Source organism: Tamandua tetradactyla, chromosome 1 (genome assembly GCF_023851605.1).
Source record: "Tamandua tetradactyla isolate mTamTet1 chromosome 1, mTamTet1.pri, whole genome shotgun sequence".
NCBI lineage: Eukaryota > Metazoa > Chordata > Mammalia > Pilosa > Myrmecophagidae > Tamandua > Tamandua tetradactyla.
In genome coordinates, this window is record NC_135327.1 from 54,742,963 (window position 1) to 54,763,282 (window position 20,320).

The following is a 20,320-nucleotide window of genomic DNA, read 5'->3' on the forward strand; positions in this document are numbered from 1 at the left end:
TAAACTCTAGTGGAGGCTTGATCTCTTTTTGGGTCACTTTAACTGTTATTGTATATAGCTATGCTAACCTTCAGGGCTGCAGCACTCCGTTTTTGGATCTTAGGTATCACAGTTACTCAAAGTTCCAGGAAGCTACCAGGTGATACGCATATAGCTCAGGGTCTCAAAATCTAGAAATACATCGACAACTGACTAAATGTGTCTGCTATAAGGGCTTACAGTCTAGGCTCCCAATTTCTAAGTATTTTCTGAGAGAGACCTTGTGCTGGTCTGAATCTCTGGTGGACCCCAGAAAAGCCATGCCCTTTGATCCTCATTCAATATTGCTGGGTGGGAGCATTTTATTGTTTCCATGAAGATGTGACCCACCCAATTGCAGGTGGTAACCTTTGATTAGATGATTTCCATGGAGGTGTGTCTCCACCCACTGAAGGTGGAGTTGCTTGCTGGAGTCCTTTAAAAGAGGAAACATTTTGGAGAGAGTCCCTTTTTGGTAGAGCCACGTGAAAGCCAGCAGACACCGCCATGTTCACCATGTGCCCTTCCAGCCAAGAGAGAAACGTTGAACGTTGTCAGCCTTCTTGAACCAAGGTATCTTTCCCCGGATGCCTTAAATTGGACATTTCTATAGACTTGTTTTAATTGGGAAATTTTCTCAGCCTTAGAACTGTAAACTAGCAACTTATTAAATTCCCCTTGTTAAAAGCCATTCTGTTTCTGGTATGTTGCATTCCGACAGCTAGCAAACTAGAACAGACCTCAACATATCTGTTCTTTTGTTTCTGGCTTATTTTGCACAACACATTGTCCCGAATGTTTATTCAGTTCATTGTATGCCCAACGCCCTTCCTTGTTTATAGTTGTACCATATTCCATATATAAATTTATCACAGTTCACTGTTCTGTGATTCTTGTACAAATAAATTTGATGGTGATTGTATGTCTTTACCCTAGAGGAGCTCATTCAAAGGGCAGAAGGATTTAAGTTTTGAAAGATGCCACCATGTTCCTTCCTACACATTGCATTGCATATGAGAAGTGCCAGGTGCCCCACATTCTCTCTAACACCTCAGATTAACAACACGTACAATTTGGGCAACTCTAATATGAAAATAAAAATTATGCCATCTTGTTTTAATTTTTTTTGTTAAAAATTCTTTTTATTAGAGCATACATAGGTTTACACATAGAAGTTTGAATGTGAATTTTCTGATTATTTCTAGTGAAGTTGAGCATCATTTCCAGTGTTTATGTGGCCATTTTGGTGGCTTCTGTGAACTGCCTGTTCATATCTTTGCCTCCTTTACTATGGAATAATCTAGTCTTTCATACAGATTTATAGGAATATTTTGTATATTATGGATATTATCTTTAATACTCATTCTAAATATTCCCTCTCAAGCTGTATCTTGTCTTATAAACCTAAAACCTTCTTTAAAGTACCTTTCACCATGAATATTTCTAGATTTTAGGTGGTCCAATCTGTCAGTCTTCTGCATCATAACTTTTGGGCTTCCTACCTTGCTTTAAAAAGCCCTCCCCATCCAGAGATTATGAAAAAGAAATTTCTTCATGTTTCCTTCTAATAATAGTATTATCTGTGGTTAGATTTTTTCATAACAATTTTATTGAGGTAATATTTACATATCATACAGTTCACCCATTTAAAATGTACAATTCATATTCATTGAATTGTGCAACCATCACACCCTTCTAATTTCAGATGACTTTCATCACCCCAAAAGAGAAATCATGTTCCCATTTGTATCACTCCCCATTTCCCTACAGCCTCCCTAGGCAACCACCAACCCACTTTTGGCCTGTTCTGGAGAGCTCTAATCATACAATATATGGTGCTTTGGGACTGGCTTCTTTGACTCAGCATAATGTTTTCAAGGTTCATCCATGTTGTAGCATGTATCAGTACTTCATTCCCTTTTATTTTCAAATAATATCCAGTATGTGGATGGACCACATTTTGTCTATCCATTCATCAGTTGGTGGACATTTAGGTTGTTTCTATTTTTTGCTATTATGGATAATGCTGCTGTGGACACCCATTTTTGTGTGGACATTTATTTTCCTTTCTCTTGGATTTATATCTTAGAGTGAAATTAATGGGTTGAATAGTAACTCTACGTTTAATCTTTTGTCAGACTATTTTTCAAAGTGACTGCACCATTTTACTATTCCATCAGCAGTGTATAAGTGCTCCATTCTCTCTACATCCTCTCCAGCACTTGTCATTATTATCTTTTAGATTATAACTACGCTAGAAGGTGTGAAGTGGTAACTCGCTGTGGTGTTATAAGTTTAGATTGTTTAATTCTTCTGTAATTTTTATATTTGGATGATGTAAAGTTGTTTTTGGTTTGGGGATCCCCACCTCAATGCTACTTATAGAATCATTCATTCTTCTTCTACTTATATAAAAATCTATTTTAATTTTGTATTAAATTTATATACATACTTGGATTTTTTTTAATAATTACTTTAATGATATTTTTGTCTATCACTATACAGATACCATGCTTTTTTTTTTTTGTATTTCTTTTTACCATGCTATTTTATTTACTATAGCTTTAAAATATTTTTTTACATCTGGGAAGACAAGTGTCTCCCCCAGCACTGTTTTTCTTTTTCAAAATTTTCTTGGCAATACTTAAGCATTGCCTCTTCGAGCTTAACTTGAGAATCGACTTGTATGAAATTCCATTTTAAAAACCCATTCAGAGCTTGTTTGGAGTTGCACCGAATTTACAGATCAACTTGGGGATCCCTTCTCCTTTATACCACTTATCACACAAGCCATTTTCACCGCCTGGTTTTACTACCAATGCAGAATTGATTAAAAAAAAAAAAAAAAAAGAGGGAAAATATCACAATTCCAGATGGGTCAAGTTGGCTCCTTGAGACCACTCCAGAAAATATTTTCAGAAAGAGAGTTCTCAATTCAGAATTAAAATGAACTGAGGCAGTGGGAATATAGAGGTGTTTCTTTCAGCGATCTAAACTAAAATTGTTGCATCTTATTAAAAGGGAATGGCCTTGGTTATTCCAGAATTTTTGTATTACGGGATATAAACCTACCCTCCTTCCCCACCTGTTTGTTTCTCTAGTACGACGCTGTCCGCATAAACCAGCTCTATGAACAAGCCAGGTGGGCCATTCTCTTAGAGGAAATTGACTGCACTGAGGAGGAGATGTTGGTTTTCGCAGCACTACAGGTATGGGAATTCAGGACCTTTCCTCTGGAAGGAAATGAAGCAGTTTTGTTCTGCTTGGAGTTCTATTTTCTTTCTTTAAAGAAAGAGCCAAAAATGAGGGGGACAAATTTTAATTGAAAATGTTTTTCATCGTATCCGCAAGTGCACATCACATGTAAGGCATGAATTTTGCAGTCTGCATCTCCTCTCACTATAGGCACTGCCCTTGATAGGGAAGACTAAGGCTGAGCATGGCTAACCAGAAATCTTACAATGATTCTGATTAAAATATCATTTTCCCCACACTTTTCAGGAAATATTCCGTACCCATCACCATGCATTATTACAGGACAATTTTCTTCAAGAAGGAACAAATAACTAATGAATTCGTGTTTATAACACTTCTACAACCTCTGTTTTCATTTTAGTATCACATTAGCAAACTGTCATTGTCATCTGAAGTACAGAATTGCACAAACGAGTCTGAGATTGATGAAATAGAAGCAGCACTTTCTAATTTGGAAGTTACCCTAGAAGGTGGAAAAACAGACAACACTTTGGTATGAACCTTTCTGATAACTCAAAATTGTGGCTTTGTGCTAACTGACAAATAGGGATGAACTTTTTTTTTTTTTTTGGCTTAGAAATAAAGTACGTTTAGTCTGATTTAAAAAAAGAGAATAGAAAGTATTTTCTTCATCTGACCCAAACTTAAAGCTAGCAAGATCTGACAAACTTCTCTCTGATTAGCTCTAAGAGACTAGAAGACATTTTTATTACTTTAATGACAGTACTTTTGTATTTCTTCTTAGGAATTAATTTGTGTGGTGTGAGGGAAAGAGTGATGAGGGCCACATGTCATAGAACATGGTCCCATATCTAGAAAGATATGCCCACAGCCTAGCACCACTGTGAGAGTACAGGATATGAGCACAAAAAATGCTTTGCTGATACAAAGGCTTATTCTCTGTTTACCTGTTAACATATTTCAACTGGGCAAGGTAAACAAACATGAGGGCCTTTCTTTAAGACATCGTAAAAAGTTCCTGAACCCTTCTGTCTTCAGGAAATAAAAACTCTCAAGTAGAACTTAAAGAATTAAACTGTCCCTTGCTCCCTTTCCAGTAAACGTGGCCAAATGTCTGCTTTATAGACAGAATGTACCTCCTGCTTGATTCATTCATTGGGTTCCACCCTTTTGTTTAACTTCTTCAATCCTAGGAGTGATTATTAGTTTAATCACATTGAATGAATCAGAGAGGTGGGTCATAATCGGATCTAAATGGTACTAATAGATAAGAATGAGTCCCTATATTCTTATGCATTTAGTGCATGTTTCTTTATTAAATCCCTAAAAATAGGATTTCATATCAGTCAAAAGCAAATACCTAATATAAACTAAATGCCAGGATTCTATAGAGATTAAGAACATTGTCTCACATTTATATCAGACACAGTTCCCATGAAATTAGAGTTCTCTTTTTGTCTGTTTCCACCACAGAATATACACAACAGGATAGTAATGCTTCTTAGAATAAATGAAAATTGCCCTTCTCACTCCCTATTATGTGATGTTAAACAACAGGCTTGTCAGTGTGAAAATCAAGACCAACCTACATTGCAAAATGAACTTTGAACCAGGTTCCTTTTGAGAGTTTAATCAGTAAACTAGACATAGCTAGAATTTCCTATCCTAAGGTAAAAAGTGTACAATATCTTGTTTGTATATAAAAATAGTGGTTTATAACAAAGATTTTTAACTTGAAACTTATATACAAGGAATGGTCAATTTTGTCATCTTTTTTTTCATTTTTGTGCTCGATGACACAAACAAACAAAAAAGTAAAAATAAATAAACAAATGCACAACTTAGCAAATTTGTATTAAATTATCACCCAAGTCACCACCCAAATAAGAAACAGAACTCTACCAGCCTCTCCAGAAGCCCCTCCCTGTACCCCACCCCAACCCCAAAACACCCCTTGAGGTAAATATTTGACATGTGGTTAGTATGACTGAGAAACTGAATTTTCATCTTGTTTAATTTTAATTAATTCAAACTTAAGAGCTACAGGTGCAAAGTCCATACCAGACTGTGCATAGTTTAGAGACTCAGCACCATCTGTGAAAATGTCTGCTTCTGAAATGTTATCTGTTTTTCCCTAGGAGGATATTACTGATATTCCCAAACTTTCAGATAATCTCAGATTATTTAGGTAAGTAACCCTAAAGGGCGAAAGCAGTTACTCGGAATAAAGCCTTGCAGGTAAAGAGCCAGGGAGTTATAAATTGCACACCCATCAGGAGGTTCACATTTCAAAGGGAAGAGCTTGGGCTGGGACAGCGTGAGACAATGGACTAAATAAAGTCCCAGCACCACTAGTAGCTGGGGGAGCTTGGGTAATGTCCTGTGCCTCAGATTCCTGATCTGTAAAGTGGGTATATACCTACTCTAGGGTTTCTTGAGAGAATTAAATAAAATAGTGTGTATAAGCTTTTGGCACATGTACAGTGCCTGGCTCATAGTACATGCCCAATAAATGGTGTAAGCAAGGCTGGTATCAGTAATAGTGAACATTTATTCCTTAGAAATACCAAGCTTCTATTGCAGTCCGTCTTGGAGGGTCAGGCCTGTGGCACTATTTAAAGGTTCTTTTGCAGTTTAAAAATCAGTCGCTTCTAGAACTTGGACCCTGGACTTCCAGAGGGTTGTTTTAGTTTATCTAGCTTTGCCTATAAGTGTTTCTGATAAACTCCCCGGTCACCTCAAGTTGATCTGAAACTGTTAAAAAGGCAGAGAAGTTTTCTTCTGTGGAAAGAAAGGGCTGCCACATCTGCAGTGGTGCCGAGGTGTGCTAGGATGAAAGGAATAAGACCCTTTGAACTGCTGTCAGTTACTTATCACCTTAGGGTTTGTTGACTTTTCTTAACAAACCGACACTTCACTCAAGGTGGTCAGAAACAAGGTTGCTTTTGATAACATACCATGCAAAGAAAGGCTTGGAAAGAATGAGCAATTATTCTCAGGAATTTATTCTCAGGAACAAATGAGAAACAAGCATCCAAAGGAAACAGTATAAACCATTGGGTTTCTATAGTTGTTTTTAGGGGAGTTTTTTTTTTATATGCGAAGATAAGATGTGGTCTCAAACAATAGTGTCATTGTACTGGTTTGCCAGGAAGCTCTGGCAAATGCCACCCAGTGGGTTGGCTTAAACAACAGGAATGTATTGGCTGATGGTTTTGAGGGTAGCAGAAGTGCAAACTCAAGGCCCTGGCAAGGCTGTGCCTTCTCCCCAAAGACTAGTGCTCTGTTGCTCGCTTGCCATAGTCCCAGGGCTTGTTTGGCTTGTTTCTCTGCCTCCCATCACATGGCGAAGGCTTCTACTTTCTGGCTTCTGTGACTTCCGGGTTCTCTTTTCCTGAGGGCTCCAGTAATCTGGATTATGGCCCACCCTGGTTCATTGTCCACACCTTAACTAAAGATCACATTTCCTAAAGGTCCTCTTGGCAATGGGTTCATACCCATCAGTTCGTGCATTAAGATTAAGAACACGTGTTGGTTGAGGTACGTAATTCAACCTACCACAGTCATTAATTTAACTTTCAAACCCTAAGTATTTGCATCCATATATTGTTCAGATCATTATAGTCAGAATTGCAGAAAAAAGTAACAACTTCGATACACAAATACATCTTTCCAAAGTATTAACCATCATTCTAAGAGAAATTGGGTTGCTCTAATGTCTGTGTAGAGCAAATCTAGCTTTATATAAGCCAAATGATGACAATACCCTATCTGTAGATGGCTTTTTTTTTAACTTTTTTTATTGGATAGTATGACATGTATGCAAAGCAAAGAAATAAAAGAGCAATACTTTTCAAAGCACTCTTCGACAGGTAGTTGCAGAACAGATCCCAGAGTTTGTCAGGGGCTACCATACAATCCTGTCAGATTTTTCCTTCTAGCTGTTCCAAAATATTGGAGGCTGGAGGGCTTAAATACTTTTTTATCATCACAATCAACATTTTTTCCTTCTTTTTTTGTGTGAAAAATAACATGCATACAAAAAAGCTATAAATTCCAAAGCATAGCCCCACCACAATAGGTTGTAGAACATATTTCAGATTTTGACATGGGTTACAATTCCACGATTTTAGGTTTTTACTTCTAGCTGCTCTAAAATACTGGAGACTAGAAGAGAGATCAATTTATATTCGATAAGAATATCATTCATATTCATTTGTTAAGTCCTATCTTCTCTGAATAACTCCACCATCACCTTTGATCTTTCCATCCCTCTCTTTAGGGGTGTTTGGGCTATGAAAATTCTAAATTTTTCACACTGGAAGGGTCTATCACTAATATGGGGTATGGAGATAGAAATATACGATGTTCTGGAGAGGCTAGTTTAGGTTTCAGGACTTATCTGGACCAGGGATACATCTGGAGGCTGTAGGTTTCTGGAAAGTTAGCCTAGTGCATGAAACCCTTGTGGAATCTTATATATTGCCCTAGGTGTTCTTTAGGATTGGCTAGAATTGTTCTGGTTGGGGGCTGGCAGGTTATGATAGGTAGCCAGGTCTACCTGAAGCTTGCATAAGAGCCACCTCCAGAGTAGCCTCTCGACTCTATTTGAACTCTCTCTACCACTGATACTTTATTAATTACACTTCTTTTCCCCCTTTTGGTTAGGATGGAATTGTTGATCCCATGGTGCCAGGGCTGGATTTATCCCTGGGAGTCATCTCCCAGACTTTCACTCCTGGATGTCATGTCCCACATAGTGGGGAGGGCAATGATTTCACTTGGGCTTAGAGAGACTGAGGCCACATCTGAGCAACAACAGAGGTCCTCCAGAAGTAACTCTTAGGCATGCCTATAGGTAGTCTATGCTTCTCCACTACCTACATAAGCTTCACAAGAGTAAGCCTCATGATCGAGGTCATGGCCTATTGATTTGGGTGTCCCTAAAATTTGACACAGTATCAGGGATTCCCTGATGATAAGATTTAATAGGTCCATATTCTTTCTCCCCTTCCTCAGGGGACTTTGCCAATACTTTTTGATTATCTGCTTAAATATATTCTAAGAAGTTTACAAACATTACAATAATCTATACAGGATTAAAGGACCTCTTTCTCATTCTGTGCTCCCAGTGTTTCAGTTGTTCAAATGAGCTATACAGATAAGTTGAATTAGATTATGCACTACAGAAAATTTCAGTTCCAGATCAAATAAACCTTTCTTCCATTGGTCTCAAAGAGTATGTGTGGTTCTAAAATATAGACACTGTCTTCCTTACCCCTGTGTTCTGAATTACTTTAAACCCAACTTGTTTGGCCTCATTCTTATCTCTAAATATCAGGTTATATATATAAAACAGCCTCTCAAAATCTGGAAATGGTAATCACCACTCCAGACTTAATGTGTCTGCTCTAAAAGCTTACAATCTAGGTCCCTGTTTTCTTATAAGCATTTTCTAAAGGTGACCATACCATTGTTGTTTTGTTTCTGGCTTACTTTGTCTCACCAAATGTCCCACATGTTCATTCACATCGCTGCATGCCTCATGACTTTGTTCCTTTTTGTAGCAGTACAAGCTTCATTCATAAGTATGCACCATCGTTCCCCAATCTACTTCTCCGTCAGTGCATCCTTCAGCCACATGCATTCATCAGGTATCATGGAGAAGGCCAAAAGTCCACAGTCCATCAACATTCTCAATTTTAGATCATTTCATTGTTCCCAAGAGAAAGAAAACCAGTAAACACACACTGGCCAAATAAGAAATCTAAACCTCTTCTTACGTCTTGTTCCCCTGCCCCCCATTATTTACCTCTGCTGTTGCTGTGGTAGTGCTGATGGTTTCCTTTTGAACAAAGCTCATACCATGCAATGGCAGTTATCCCCCTGTACCCTGGACTTAAACATTCTTTGTACGAGAATCATATCTTTGAGGTAATTCTTACAAGAAATAATTCATATTTCTAATATGAATCAGTGGGACACATAGGTCTATACAAACCCTTCCAATCTCATTCATCTTCAATATGGTAATATTACTTCTAGACCTACTGGGGAATCACCTTCACTCCTATCTGTTCCCCTACATTGGAGTTCAACCTCATTAGCTGACGGTTCACCCATCTCTACTTTCTATGTATCTCTAAGTCCCCTGTATTCTGTATTATAAGCCTGCCTTTATTGTGCTGGTCACACAAGTGGAATCATACATTATCTATCCTTTTGTGTCTGGCTAATTTCACTCAGCATTATGTCCTCAAGGCTCACCCATCTTGTCATGTGCTTTAGGATGTCATTTTGTCTTACTGTTGCATAATATTCCATCATATGTATATACCACATTTTGTTGATTCACTCCTCTGTTGAGGGGCATTTGGTTTGCTTCCATCTTTTGGCAATTGTGAACAATGCTGCTATGAACATCAGTGTGCAGTGTCTGTTTGTGTCATTGCTTACAACTCTTCTGGGTATATACCAAATAATGCTATTGCTGGCTCATCAATATTTCATTTCCTAAGGAACTGCCAAACAGTCTTCCATAGTGGCTACACCATTATACATTCCCATCAGCAGTGCATAAGTGTCCCAGTTTTTCCACATCCTCTCCAACATTTATAGTTTCCTAATTGTTTAATAGAAACCATTCTTATAGGTGTGAGGTGGTATCTCATTGTAGTCTTGACAAGCAAAAGGAAAGAAATAATGAAGATTAGAGCAGAAATAAATGAAATTGAGAACATGAAAACAATCAAGAAATTCAACAAAACCAGAAGTTGGTTCTCTGAGAAAATCAATAAGATTGATGGACTCTTAGCAAGGTTGACAAAAAGGAGAAGAGAGAGGATGCAAATAAATAAAATGAGGAGACATACCCACTGACCCCACAGAAATAAAGGAAGTAATGAGAGGATACCTGAACAACTTTATGCTAATAAACTAGACAATGTAGATGAAATGGACAACTTCCTAGAAAGGCATGAACAACCAACATTGACTCGAGAAGAAATAAACAACCTCAACAAACCAATCACAAGTAAAGAAATTGAATCAGTCATTAAGAAGCTCCCCCAAAAGAAAAGTCCAGGACTGGATGGCTTCACATGTGAATCCTACCAAACATTCAAGAAAGAATTAGTACCAATCCTGTTCAAACTCTCCAAAAAATTGAAGAGGAGGGAAAGCTAACTCATTCTACGAAGCCAACATCACCCTCATACCAAAGCCAGACAAAGATATTACAAGAAAAGAAAACTACAGGCCAATCTCGCTAATGAATATAGATGCAAAAATCCTCAACAAAATTCTTGCAAATCGAATCCAGCAGCACATTAAAAAACAAAATTATACACCATGACCAAGTAGGATTCATCCAAGGTATGCAAGGATGGTTCAACATGAGAAAAGCAATTAATGTAATACACCATATCAACAAATCAAAGCAGAAAAACCACATGATTTTATCTCTATTGATGCAGAAAAGGCATTTGAAAAAATTCAACATTGTTTCTTGTTGAAAACACTTCAAAGGATAGGAATAGAAGAGAACTTCCTCAACAAAATAAAGGGAATATATGAAAAACCCACAGCTAACATCATTGTAGTCTTGATCTGCATTTCCTTTATAGCCAATGAAGATGAGCATCTCTTCATGTGCTTTTGAGCCATCTGTATTTGCTCTTCAGAGAAATGTCTATTCATATCTTTAGTCCATTTTATCGGTTTATTAGGTTGTTTGTTCTTTTGTTGCTGAATTGTATGATTTCTTTGTATATACAGGAAATCAAATCTTTATCTGATATGTGATTTCCAAATATTTTCTCTCATTGATTTGGCTGCCTATTCACCTTTTTGACTAAGTCTTTTGAGGTGCAGAAGCATTTGCTTTTGAGGAGTTCCTATTTATTTGTTTTTTCTTTTGCTGCTTTACTCTGGGTATAAAGTTTAGGAAGCTACCTCCTATTACTAGTTCTTGAAGATGTTTCCCTACATTTTCTTCTAGAAGCTTTGACACTAGTTCTAGTTCTTATATTTAAGTGTTTGATCCACTTTGAGTCAATTTTTGTATACGGTATAAGATAGGGGTCCTCTTTCATTCTCTTGGCTATTGATATCCAGTTCTTCCGTGCCCAGTTATTGAAAAGACTTATTTTATCCCAGTTCAGAGGATTTGGGGGCCTTGTCAAAAATCAGTTGACCATAGATTTGGTGGTCTATTTTTATACTCTCAATACAATTCCATTGGTTAATGCTTCTGTCTTTGTGTCAGTACCATACTGTTTTGACCACTGTAGCTTTATAATAGGTTTTCAAGTCAGGGAGTGTTAATCCTCCCACTTAGTTCTTCTTTCCTAGGATGCTCTTAGCTATTCGGGGTCTCTTTCCCTTCCACATGAATTTGGTGATTAGCTTTTCCAAATCTTCAAAGTATGTTGTTAGAATTTTGATTGGTACTGTGGTGAATCTGTAGATCAATTTGGGGACAATTGACATCTTAACTATACTTAGCCTTCCTATCCATGAGCAGGGAATGTCTTTCCACCTATTTAGATCTCCTTTCATTTCTTTTAGCAATGTTATTTAAATTTCTGCATACAAGCCTTTACATCCCTAGTTAAGTTTATTCCTAAGTACTTGATTCTTTTAGTTGCTATTTTGAATGGAATTTTTTCCTTACCTGACTCCTCAGCTAGGTCATTGCTTGTGTGTAGAAATGTTACTGATTTTTGCACATTAATTTTATATCCCACCACCTTGCTGAATTTGTTTATTAGGTCAAGTAACTTTGCGGTCGATTTCTCAGGATCTTCCAAGTATAGTATCATATCATCTGCAAATAATGAGAGTTTTACTTCTTCCTTTCCAATCTGGATGGCTTTTATTTCTTTGTCTTGCCTGATTGCTCTAGCTAGAACTCCTAGCACAATGTTGAATAATAGTGGTGACAGTGGACATCCTTGTTTTTTTCCTGATCTTAGGGGGAAAGCTTTCATTCTCTCTCTGTTGAGTATGATGCTGGCTATCAGTTTTTCATATATTCCCTTCATCATATTGAGGTTGTTACCTTTGATTCCTGTCTTTTGGAGTGTTTTTATCAGGAAAGGATGCTGAATTTTGTTGAAAGCTTTGTTAACATCAATCGAGATGATCATGTGATTTTCCCTTTCGATTTGTTAATGTACTGTATTACATTAGTTGATTTTCTTGTGTTGAACCATCTTGCATTCCTGGTATAAACCCCACTTGGTCATGGTGTATAATTTTTTTAATGTGCTGTTGGATTCAATTTGCTAATATTTTATTGAGAATTCTTACATCTATGTTCATTAGGGAGATTGGCCTGTAGTTTTCCTTTCTTATAGCATCATTACCCAGTTCTGGTATTAAAATGATATTAGCTTCATAAAATGAGTTAGGTAGAATTCCTTTTTCCTCAATTTTTTGGAAAAGTTTGAGCAGAATTAGTGTTAGTTCTTTGTGGAATGTTTGATAAAATTCCCCTGTGAAGCCATCTGGCCCTCGACTTTTCTTTGTAGGAAGCTTTTTGATGACTGTTTGAATCTCTTTACTTGTGATTGATTTGTTGAGATCTATTTCTTCCTGAGTCAGCATCGCTTGTTTGTGCATCTCCAGAAATTTATCCATTTCATCTAAGTTGTCTAGTTTGTTGGCATGTAGTTGTTCATAGTATATTCTTATGATTTCTTTTATTTCTCTTGGGTCTGTGGTAATGCACCCCTTCTCATTTCTGATTTTCTTTATTTGCATCCTCTGTCTTTTTTTTCTTTTTCAGTCTTGCTAGTTGCCCATCAATTTTTTTAATTTTTTTTAATATAACATACAAAAACGATCATTCCATTCTTGGTATGTAATCAGTAACTCACAATATCATCATATAGTTGTATATTCATCACCATGATCATTTCTTAGAACATTTGCATCAATTCAGAAAAAGAAATAAAAAGAAAAAGGAAAAAAACTCATACATACCATACCCCTTACCCCTCCCTCTCATTGATTGCTACTATTTCCATTTACCCAATATCTTTTAGCCTCTGTTTCCCCTATATTTTCTATACCCCTTATCATTCCCTTTCATTGATCAGTAGCATTTCAATCTACTAAATTTACTTTAACATTTGTTCCACCTATTATTTATTTATTTTTAATCCCTATGTTTTACTCATCTGTCCATGCCATAGCTAAAGGGAGCATCAGAAACAAAGTGTTCACAATCACACAGTTACATTGCAAAAGCTATATCATTATACCATCATCTTCAAGAAACGTGGCTACTGGAACAGCTTACACTTTCAGGCACTTCCCTCCAGCCTCTCCAATATACCTTAACTAAAAAGGTGATATCTGTATAATGCGTGAAAATAACCTCCAGGATAACCTCTCGACTCTGTTTGAAATCTCTCAGCCATTGACACTTAATTTTGTTTCATTTCTCTCTTCCCCCTTTTGGTCGAGAAGGTTTTCTCAATCCCTTGATGCTGAGTCCCAGCTCATTCTAGGATTTCTAAGTCCCACGTTGCCAGGAAAGTTTACACCCCTGGGAGTCATGACCCACGTAGAGAGGGGGAGGGCAATGAGTTTCCTTGTCATGCTGGCTGAGAGAGAGAGGAATGGCCAATCAATTTTATTGATTTTCTCAAAGAACCAACTTTTGGTTTTTTTTATTCTTTCTATTGTCATTTTGTTCTCCCATTCACTTATCTCTGCTCTAATCTTTGTTATTTCTCTTCTTCTATCTGCTTTTGGGTTAGTTTGCTATTCTTTCTTGAGTTCCTCCAGGTATGCTGTTAAGTCCTCGATTTTTGCTCTTTTTTGTTTTTTGATATAGGCATTTAGGGCAATAAATTTCCCTCTCACCACAGCCTTTGCTGCATCCCATAAGTTCTGATAAGCTGTGTTCTCATTTTCATTCATCTCCAGGTAGCTATTGATTTCTCTAGCAATTTCTTCTTTGACCCACTGGTTGTTTAAGAGTGTGTTATTTAATCTCCATACATTTGTGAATGTTCTTGTCGTTTGGTGGTTATTGAGTTCCAGTTTCATCCTATTGTGATCAGAGAAAGTGCTTTGAATAATTTCAAAGTTTTTAAATTTATAAAGACCTGTTTTGTGCCCCAGCATGTGATCCATCCTGGAGAATGTTCATTGAGTACTAGAGAAGATTGTATAACCTTTTGCTTTGGGGTACAATGACATATAAATGTCTGTTAGGTCTAATTTATTTATCAAGTTATTTAACTCCTCTGTTTCCTTGTTGATCTTCTATCTGGTTGTTCTATCTATAGAGGAGAGAGGTGTATCAAAGTCTCCTACTATTATTGTTGAAACATCTAACACTCCTGTTTTCGTTTGCTAGCTGCCAGAATGCAACACACCAGAGATGATTGGCTTTTAATAAAAGGAGATTTATTTCATTAATTCTTCATAGGAAAGGCAACTAGGTACCTTCACCTGGCCAAGTTGACAACTGAATCTGACTACCACAACTCCCTTCAGTTTTGCCAATGTCTGTCTCGTGTACTTTGGAGCTCTTGATTGGGAGCATAAACATTTATGAATGTTATATCTTCTTGGTGAATTGACCCTATAATTAGTATATAGTATCCTTCTTTGTCTCTTATGATGTCTTTACATTTTAAAGTCTATTTTATCTGACATTAGGATAGCTACTCCATCTTTCTTTTGGTTACAACTTGCATGGAAAATCTTTTTCCATCCTTTCACTTTCAATTTGTTTGTATCCTTGTGTCTAAAATGACATCCTTGTGTCTAAAATCCTTGTGTCTAAATGTCTAAAATCCTTGTGTCTCTTGTAAGCAGCTTATAGCTGGATTATGTTTCTGAATGCATTCTGCCAATCTGTATCTTTTAATGGGTAAGTTTAGTCCATTAACATTAAAAGTTATTATGTAAAAGCTATTATTTGAATCCACCAGCTTATCTTTTTAATCCTGTTGTCAGATCTTCTGACAAAAAATATATATTCTTTTCTCTCTTTCTCTTTGCATTCTTTAAATTACCCTTAGTGGTACTCTTCAATTCTTACCCTCCTCCAGACCTCCCTCTCTGTCTTTTTTTCTTTCAGCCAGCAGAACTCCATTTACTATTTCTTGTAGGGCTGGTCTCTTGTTGACAGATTCTTTCAGGACTTCATGTCTATGAAAACTTTAATCTCTCCCTCATTTCTGAAGGACAGTTTGGCTGGGTACAGTGTTCTTGGCTGGAAGTCTTTCTCTTTCAGGATCTTGAATGTATCATACCACTGCCTTCTCGTCTCCAGGGTGCCAGTGGAATAGTCTGAACTCAGTCTTATGTAGGTTCCCTTATATGTAGTAGATTGTTTGTCTCTTGCTGCTTTCAGGATTTTCTGCTTCTCTTCAACATTTGACTGACTGATTAGTACATGTCTTGGGGGAGGCCTATTTGGATTTATTCTGTTTGGATTTCATTGGGCTTCTTTGACTTGTATATTTATGTCCTTTATGAGGGTTGAGAAGTTTTCACCCATTTTATCTTCAACTACTCTTCCTAGCCTTTTACTCCTCTCTTTTCCTTCTGGGACACCAATGATTCTTATATTTGCTTGCTTTGTTTTGTCCATCATTTCCCTGAGTTCCCATTCAATTTTTTCCATCTTGTTTGCCATTTGCTATTTTGAGTCCTCAAAGTCAATTATCCTGTCCTCTACATCATCTTATTCTTTCTTCTGTCTCTTCAAATCTCATGTTGTGTACCCCTAGTATGTTTTTTGTTTGGTCAACAGAGTCTTTAATCTCTGTGATATCTGCTATTTTTCTATTTATTCTTTCACATTCCTCTTTGTGCTCTTCTACTGTCTTCCTGATCTCCTTTATGTCATTTGCTATCCCATGTATTTTATTAAGTAGAGTTGTATGAACATCTTTGATTACTTGTTCCAGTGTCTGTGTCTCCACCAGTGTTTTAATTTGGTCATGAGCCAGGGCTATACCTGTCTGCATTGTGATATGCTTAGTGATCTTCTGCTGAGTTTGTGGCATGTAAATATCTTGAGCACTTTATTTTGGGGGTTGATTTCTTTCAGTAGTCTAAGGCCTTGTGTTTGCAGGATGGTTGAACAGCAGGGAGCAGGGTATGGGGTGCGGCACTCAGTGCAGTGATTCTTTTCAGGGCAGGTGTGGGTGCAGGTTGTGGATGTTACGTTGATGCTTGTGAATGTGGATGCCTAGAGGCCAGGGAGGATGTAGCTATGCGTGTGCACTGGTCTGGGGTGCATAACCCTCGTGTGCTCTGGTCTAAAGCACAGGGCCCTTTGGGCACATGCATAGATCTGTGGCAGCAGGTCAGCGTTATGCCGTCATGGATTGGGGGCAGATGTGACCCAGCTGTGCAGGTCAGCACTTTCTCAGAGTTGGGAAGTGTGGCTGAGGGCCGTGTACATATGAGGTTCTAGGATTGCTGTAGACTGAGGTTCCCAGAGCTGAATAACATGATTGGGGGCCCATGTGCATACATGGGTTTAGGAGTGCCATAAACTGATGCTCAGGGCTCAGGGGCATGGTGGCGGGGTTAGGCTGTGAGACACTATGGGCAGGGGGCGGGGGTAGCCTGGGTATGGAGGTTAGTACCTGCAGCCTTTATGCACTGGCAACAGCCTGCAGGGAACAGGGAGAGGGAGGCAATGCTCGGGAGGTGTGCAGAAGAGATGGGTTGGGCTGCACTTGAGGTGGGGTGTGGGGCAGGTACGTGCACTGGGGGCTGGTGATGTGGGGGTGCCTGCCATGTAGGGAATGGGAGTGGGTGATGGGATTTGGATGCATGTGGTGTGGGCTAAGTTGCCAGTCACAGGGCTGCGCTGGTGAGGGTAGTGTGCCCAAGCAACGCAGCCTGGCTTACTTCCTAGTCCTGTGCTCCCCTCTGTGCAGTCCCATGGACTCCGCTCCTCCATGCCAGTCTCCAGCTTTCTGCCTCTCAGTTCCTTGATCTCTGCAACTAGGGCCACCTATGTGGTGCAGAAGTCTCTCCCAGGTCAGCTACACTCCCAAATTCCCACCTCAGTTGCCCTCCTGACCCTTCTCTAACTTTTCTGTGGAGCAGGGCTGATTTTTTTTTTTAACATGGGCAGGCACCGGGAATCGAACCCGGGTCCTCTGGCATGGCAGGCAAGCGTCCTTGCCTGCTGAGCCACCGTGGCCCGCCCAGCAGGGCTCATCTTGAGCTGCTCTTTTCGTCCATCTTCCTGGAAATGTAGCTGTAGATGTTTTATGTCCATCTTGATCATGCTGCCCCGAGCAGAGGAGTTTGGTATGACTGTTATAGCCAAACTGAGAAAATTGTTCTTGCATTTGGTGATTGGGCACTTCATCTACCAAAGGTCTGGAGACCATGAATTTAATATTTAATGCAGTTCATAGGAGGAAAGAAGGGAGGGAAGAAGAGAGGGAGGGAGGAAAGGAGAGAGGTGGGAAGCAGAAGGGAAAGGCGGAAAGGAGGGGGTGGGGTTCTATTCAGAGTGGATGTGTGACCTTTAATAGGCCCTTCATATCCCCAGACCCCTTGTATTAGTGTAAGAGTAGACCTTCGCTTTTCATCTCGTTGGTTTTTTTTTAATTGTGAAGCACTTTTTTTTCCTAAACAAAATCCTCTATTGTACCCATTGTATAAAATAGGAGGAGGGCGGGCCACAGTGTCTTAGCAGGCAGAGTTCTTGCCTGCCATGCGGGAGACTTGGGTTCAATTCCCGGTGCCTACCCATGCAAAATAATAATAATAATAATAATAAAATAGTGGGCTTCAGTGTGCATCAACATGGAGATAATGTCATTCAAACCCCTTCTTGTGATAAGCTCATAGAAATGCTGAATAAAATAAAAATAAAAGAATTTTAATGCAAAATGGAGCTTGACGTGAGACTGGCTAAGTCCAACTTGCAGGAAATAAGGAGAGAACCTAGTTCTACCAATGAAGCCTCGGCAACCCAGAGGTATAACTAAATTGCTGGCACAGGTACAAAAGTTTGCAGACCTCACTGTTGGGTATCTTCCAAAAAATATTTTTTAACCACAGTAGGATCTGTATAGTAGAGCTGTAGATTTCAGTGATTTCTACTGCACACTGAGAATTCTCTGACGGTTTCTCCTGAGGATCAAATGGAAACTAATGAAAATTAGCTCACTTTTATGTCTGGCTTTTATCTCTGATAATCTGAACTTTGTGCTGTCCATACAGACAGCTTTTTCAGATCCAAGAAGTATCCTGGAATTTCAGATGCCACTGGATCTGTGTATGTTTCTCACATGCATAATAATAATTTACTGAGCACTTAATATGTACCAGGCACTGTGCTAAGCACTACGTAGATGGTCTCATTCTATCTTCACAAAAGCTCTGTTTTAAAAAATATAAAGTATATTGTTTGAAAGGGTGTTCTAGTTTGCTAGCTGCCAGAATGCAACACACCAGAGACGGATAGGCTTTTAATAAAGGGGGATTTATTTTGTTAGTTCTTCAGAGGAAAGGCAGCTAACTTTCCACTGAGGTTCTTTCTTATGTGGGAAGGCACAGGATGGTCTCTGCCGGCCTTCTCTCCAGGCCCATGGGTTCCAACAACTTTCCCCAGGGTGACTTCTTTCTGCATCTCCAAAGGCCTGGGCTGAGCTACAAGTGATGAGATGAGGAATGCCGAGGGGCTTGGGCTGTGCAACGTTGCGCTCTCTCATTTAAGCACCAGCCAATTAAGTCAAACGTCATTCATTGCAGCAGGCACACCTCCTAGCTGACTGCAGATGTAATTAGCAACAGATGAAGTTCACATACCATTGGCTCATGGCCACAGAAACAGAACTAGGTACCTTCACCTGGCCAAGTTGACAACTGAACCTAACTACCACAAAGGACTTCTAGAGCATCTTGATCTGCTGGAAATTTGCAATATGTTCTGCATATCTGGATGACTGCTTCCTGTGCTTTCATTTGCAGGCCAAAGAAACTAATATTAAAAGCTTTCAAACAATATTGGTTCGTCTTTAAAGACACATCTATAGCCTACTTTAAAAATAAGGAACTTGAACAAGGAGAACCAGTAGAAAAACTAAATCTTAGAGGTAAGAGAAATTAATGTCCTATGTCTTGCTATGGCTTGCCATGACTCCGTGAGCAAGTTAAAGGTTAGAGACCTACAAAATGAAGCAAGGTTTAATTCTAGAGGAAGCTGTCCATGCCACTGTTTTCAGAATGGCAGCCTGCCTACAGCTCCTCTTCCCGTGGAACATGGCCCTTGAACACAGCCTAGTAAATGTGGTTTGCACACTGCTGCCCCTTCTGCCCCAGTATGCCCAAAAGCTATGGAACAACAACTGGTGTCCACAAGTGTAGCATGCCAGGCACTATACAATCCTGAAAAGCTTTCTTAATCCAGGAACAGTGATGTTTAATTCAGTGTCATTTTAGTGCTTCTTCTAACTTCTGACAGTGACTGTAAGGGTACCAGTAACTCTATTAATTGAAGTATTTAATTAACCAGTACATTCAACTCCTTTACCATGGTGGCAATCAAGGAACTCCCGCTGCTCTGGTTTATTTTAAAGTTCATGTTCATAATTGTTCCTATGAATTAGGAGATAGCCAATTTCAACCTAAAAAACTTAATTCAATAGACGATATAGTCAAGAAGATATTTTTTCTTTGCCCATATTAATTGCCTATAAATCTTATTTAGTTATTTGTTAACTGATGTTATCATCTTGCCTCTGAATTTTTCAGGAGAAAATCAAATGTGAGGGGCTTATGTTCAAAGTCCTTAGTTTAGATACATACCTGGTATTTATAAAACAGATCCCTCAGAACTCAGTTTTGTCCCTGCTTTCCATCATTCAGGCTGCGAAGTTATGCCAGATGTAAATGTAGCAGGCAGAAAATTTGGAATCAAGTTACTAATCCCTGTTGCTGATGGTATGAATGAAGTGTATCTGAGATGTGACCATGTAAGTAAAACCACAAAAATGTTGTCACTTCATGTTTATTAAGGGTAGAACGTACATGGTGTTTTCTCAAACTAGAGCACTACTGTATCAGTCAGCTATTGCTCTGT

The 20,320-nt window shown here is 38.6% G+C and overlaps 1 protein-coding gene across 5 annotated transcripts in view; it reads left to right on the plus strand.

Annotated features, from left to right (window-relative positions):
- The window catches only part of FERMT1 (FERM domain containing kindlin 1), a 144,933-nt gene that overhangs the window by 113,581 nt on the left and 11,032 nt on the right, over positions 1–20,320 (plus strand). For all 5 annotated transcript variants that reach the window (XM_077115920.1, XM_077115928.1, XM_077115913.1 and 2 more), the window contains 5 exons: positions 3,120–3,227; positions 3,635–3,766; positions 5,373–5,422; positions 19,210–19,334; positions 20,107–20,213. In XM_077115920.1, coding sequence (XP_076972035.1) covers positions 3,120–3,227; positions 3,635–3,766; positions 5,373–5,422; positions 19,210–19,334; positions 20,107–20,213 — 522 coding nt within the window. The remainder of the gene's footprint in view (positions 1–3,119; positions 3,228–3,634; positions 3,767–5,372; positions 5,423–19,209; positions 19,335–20,106; positions 20,214–20,320) is intronic.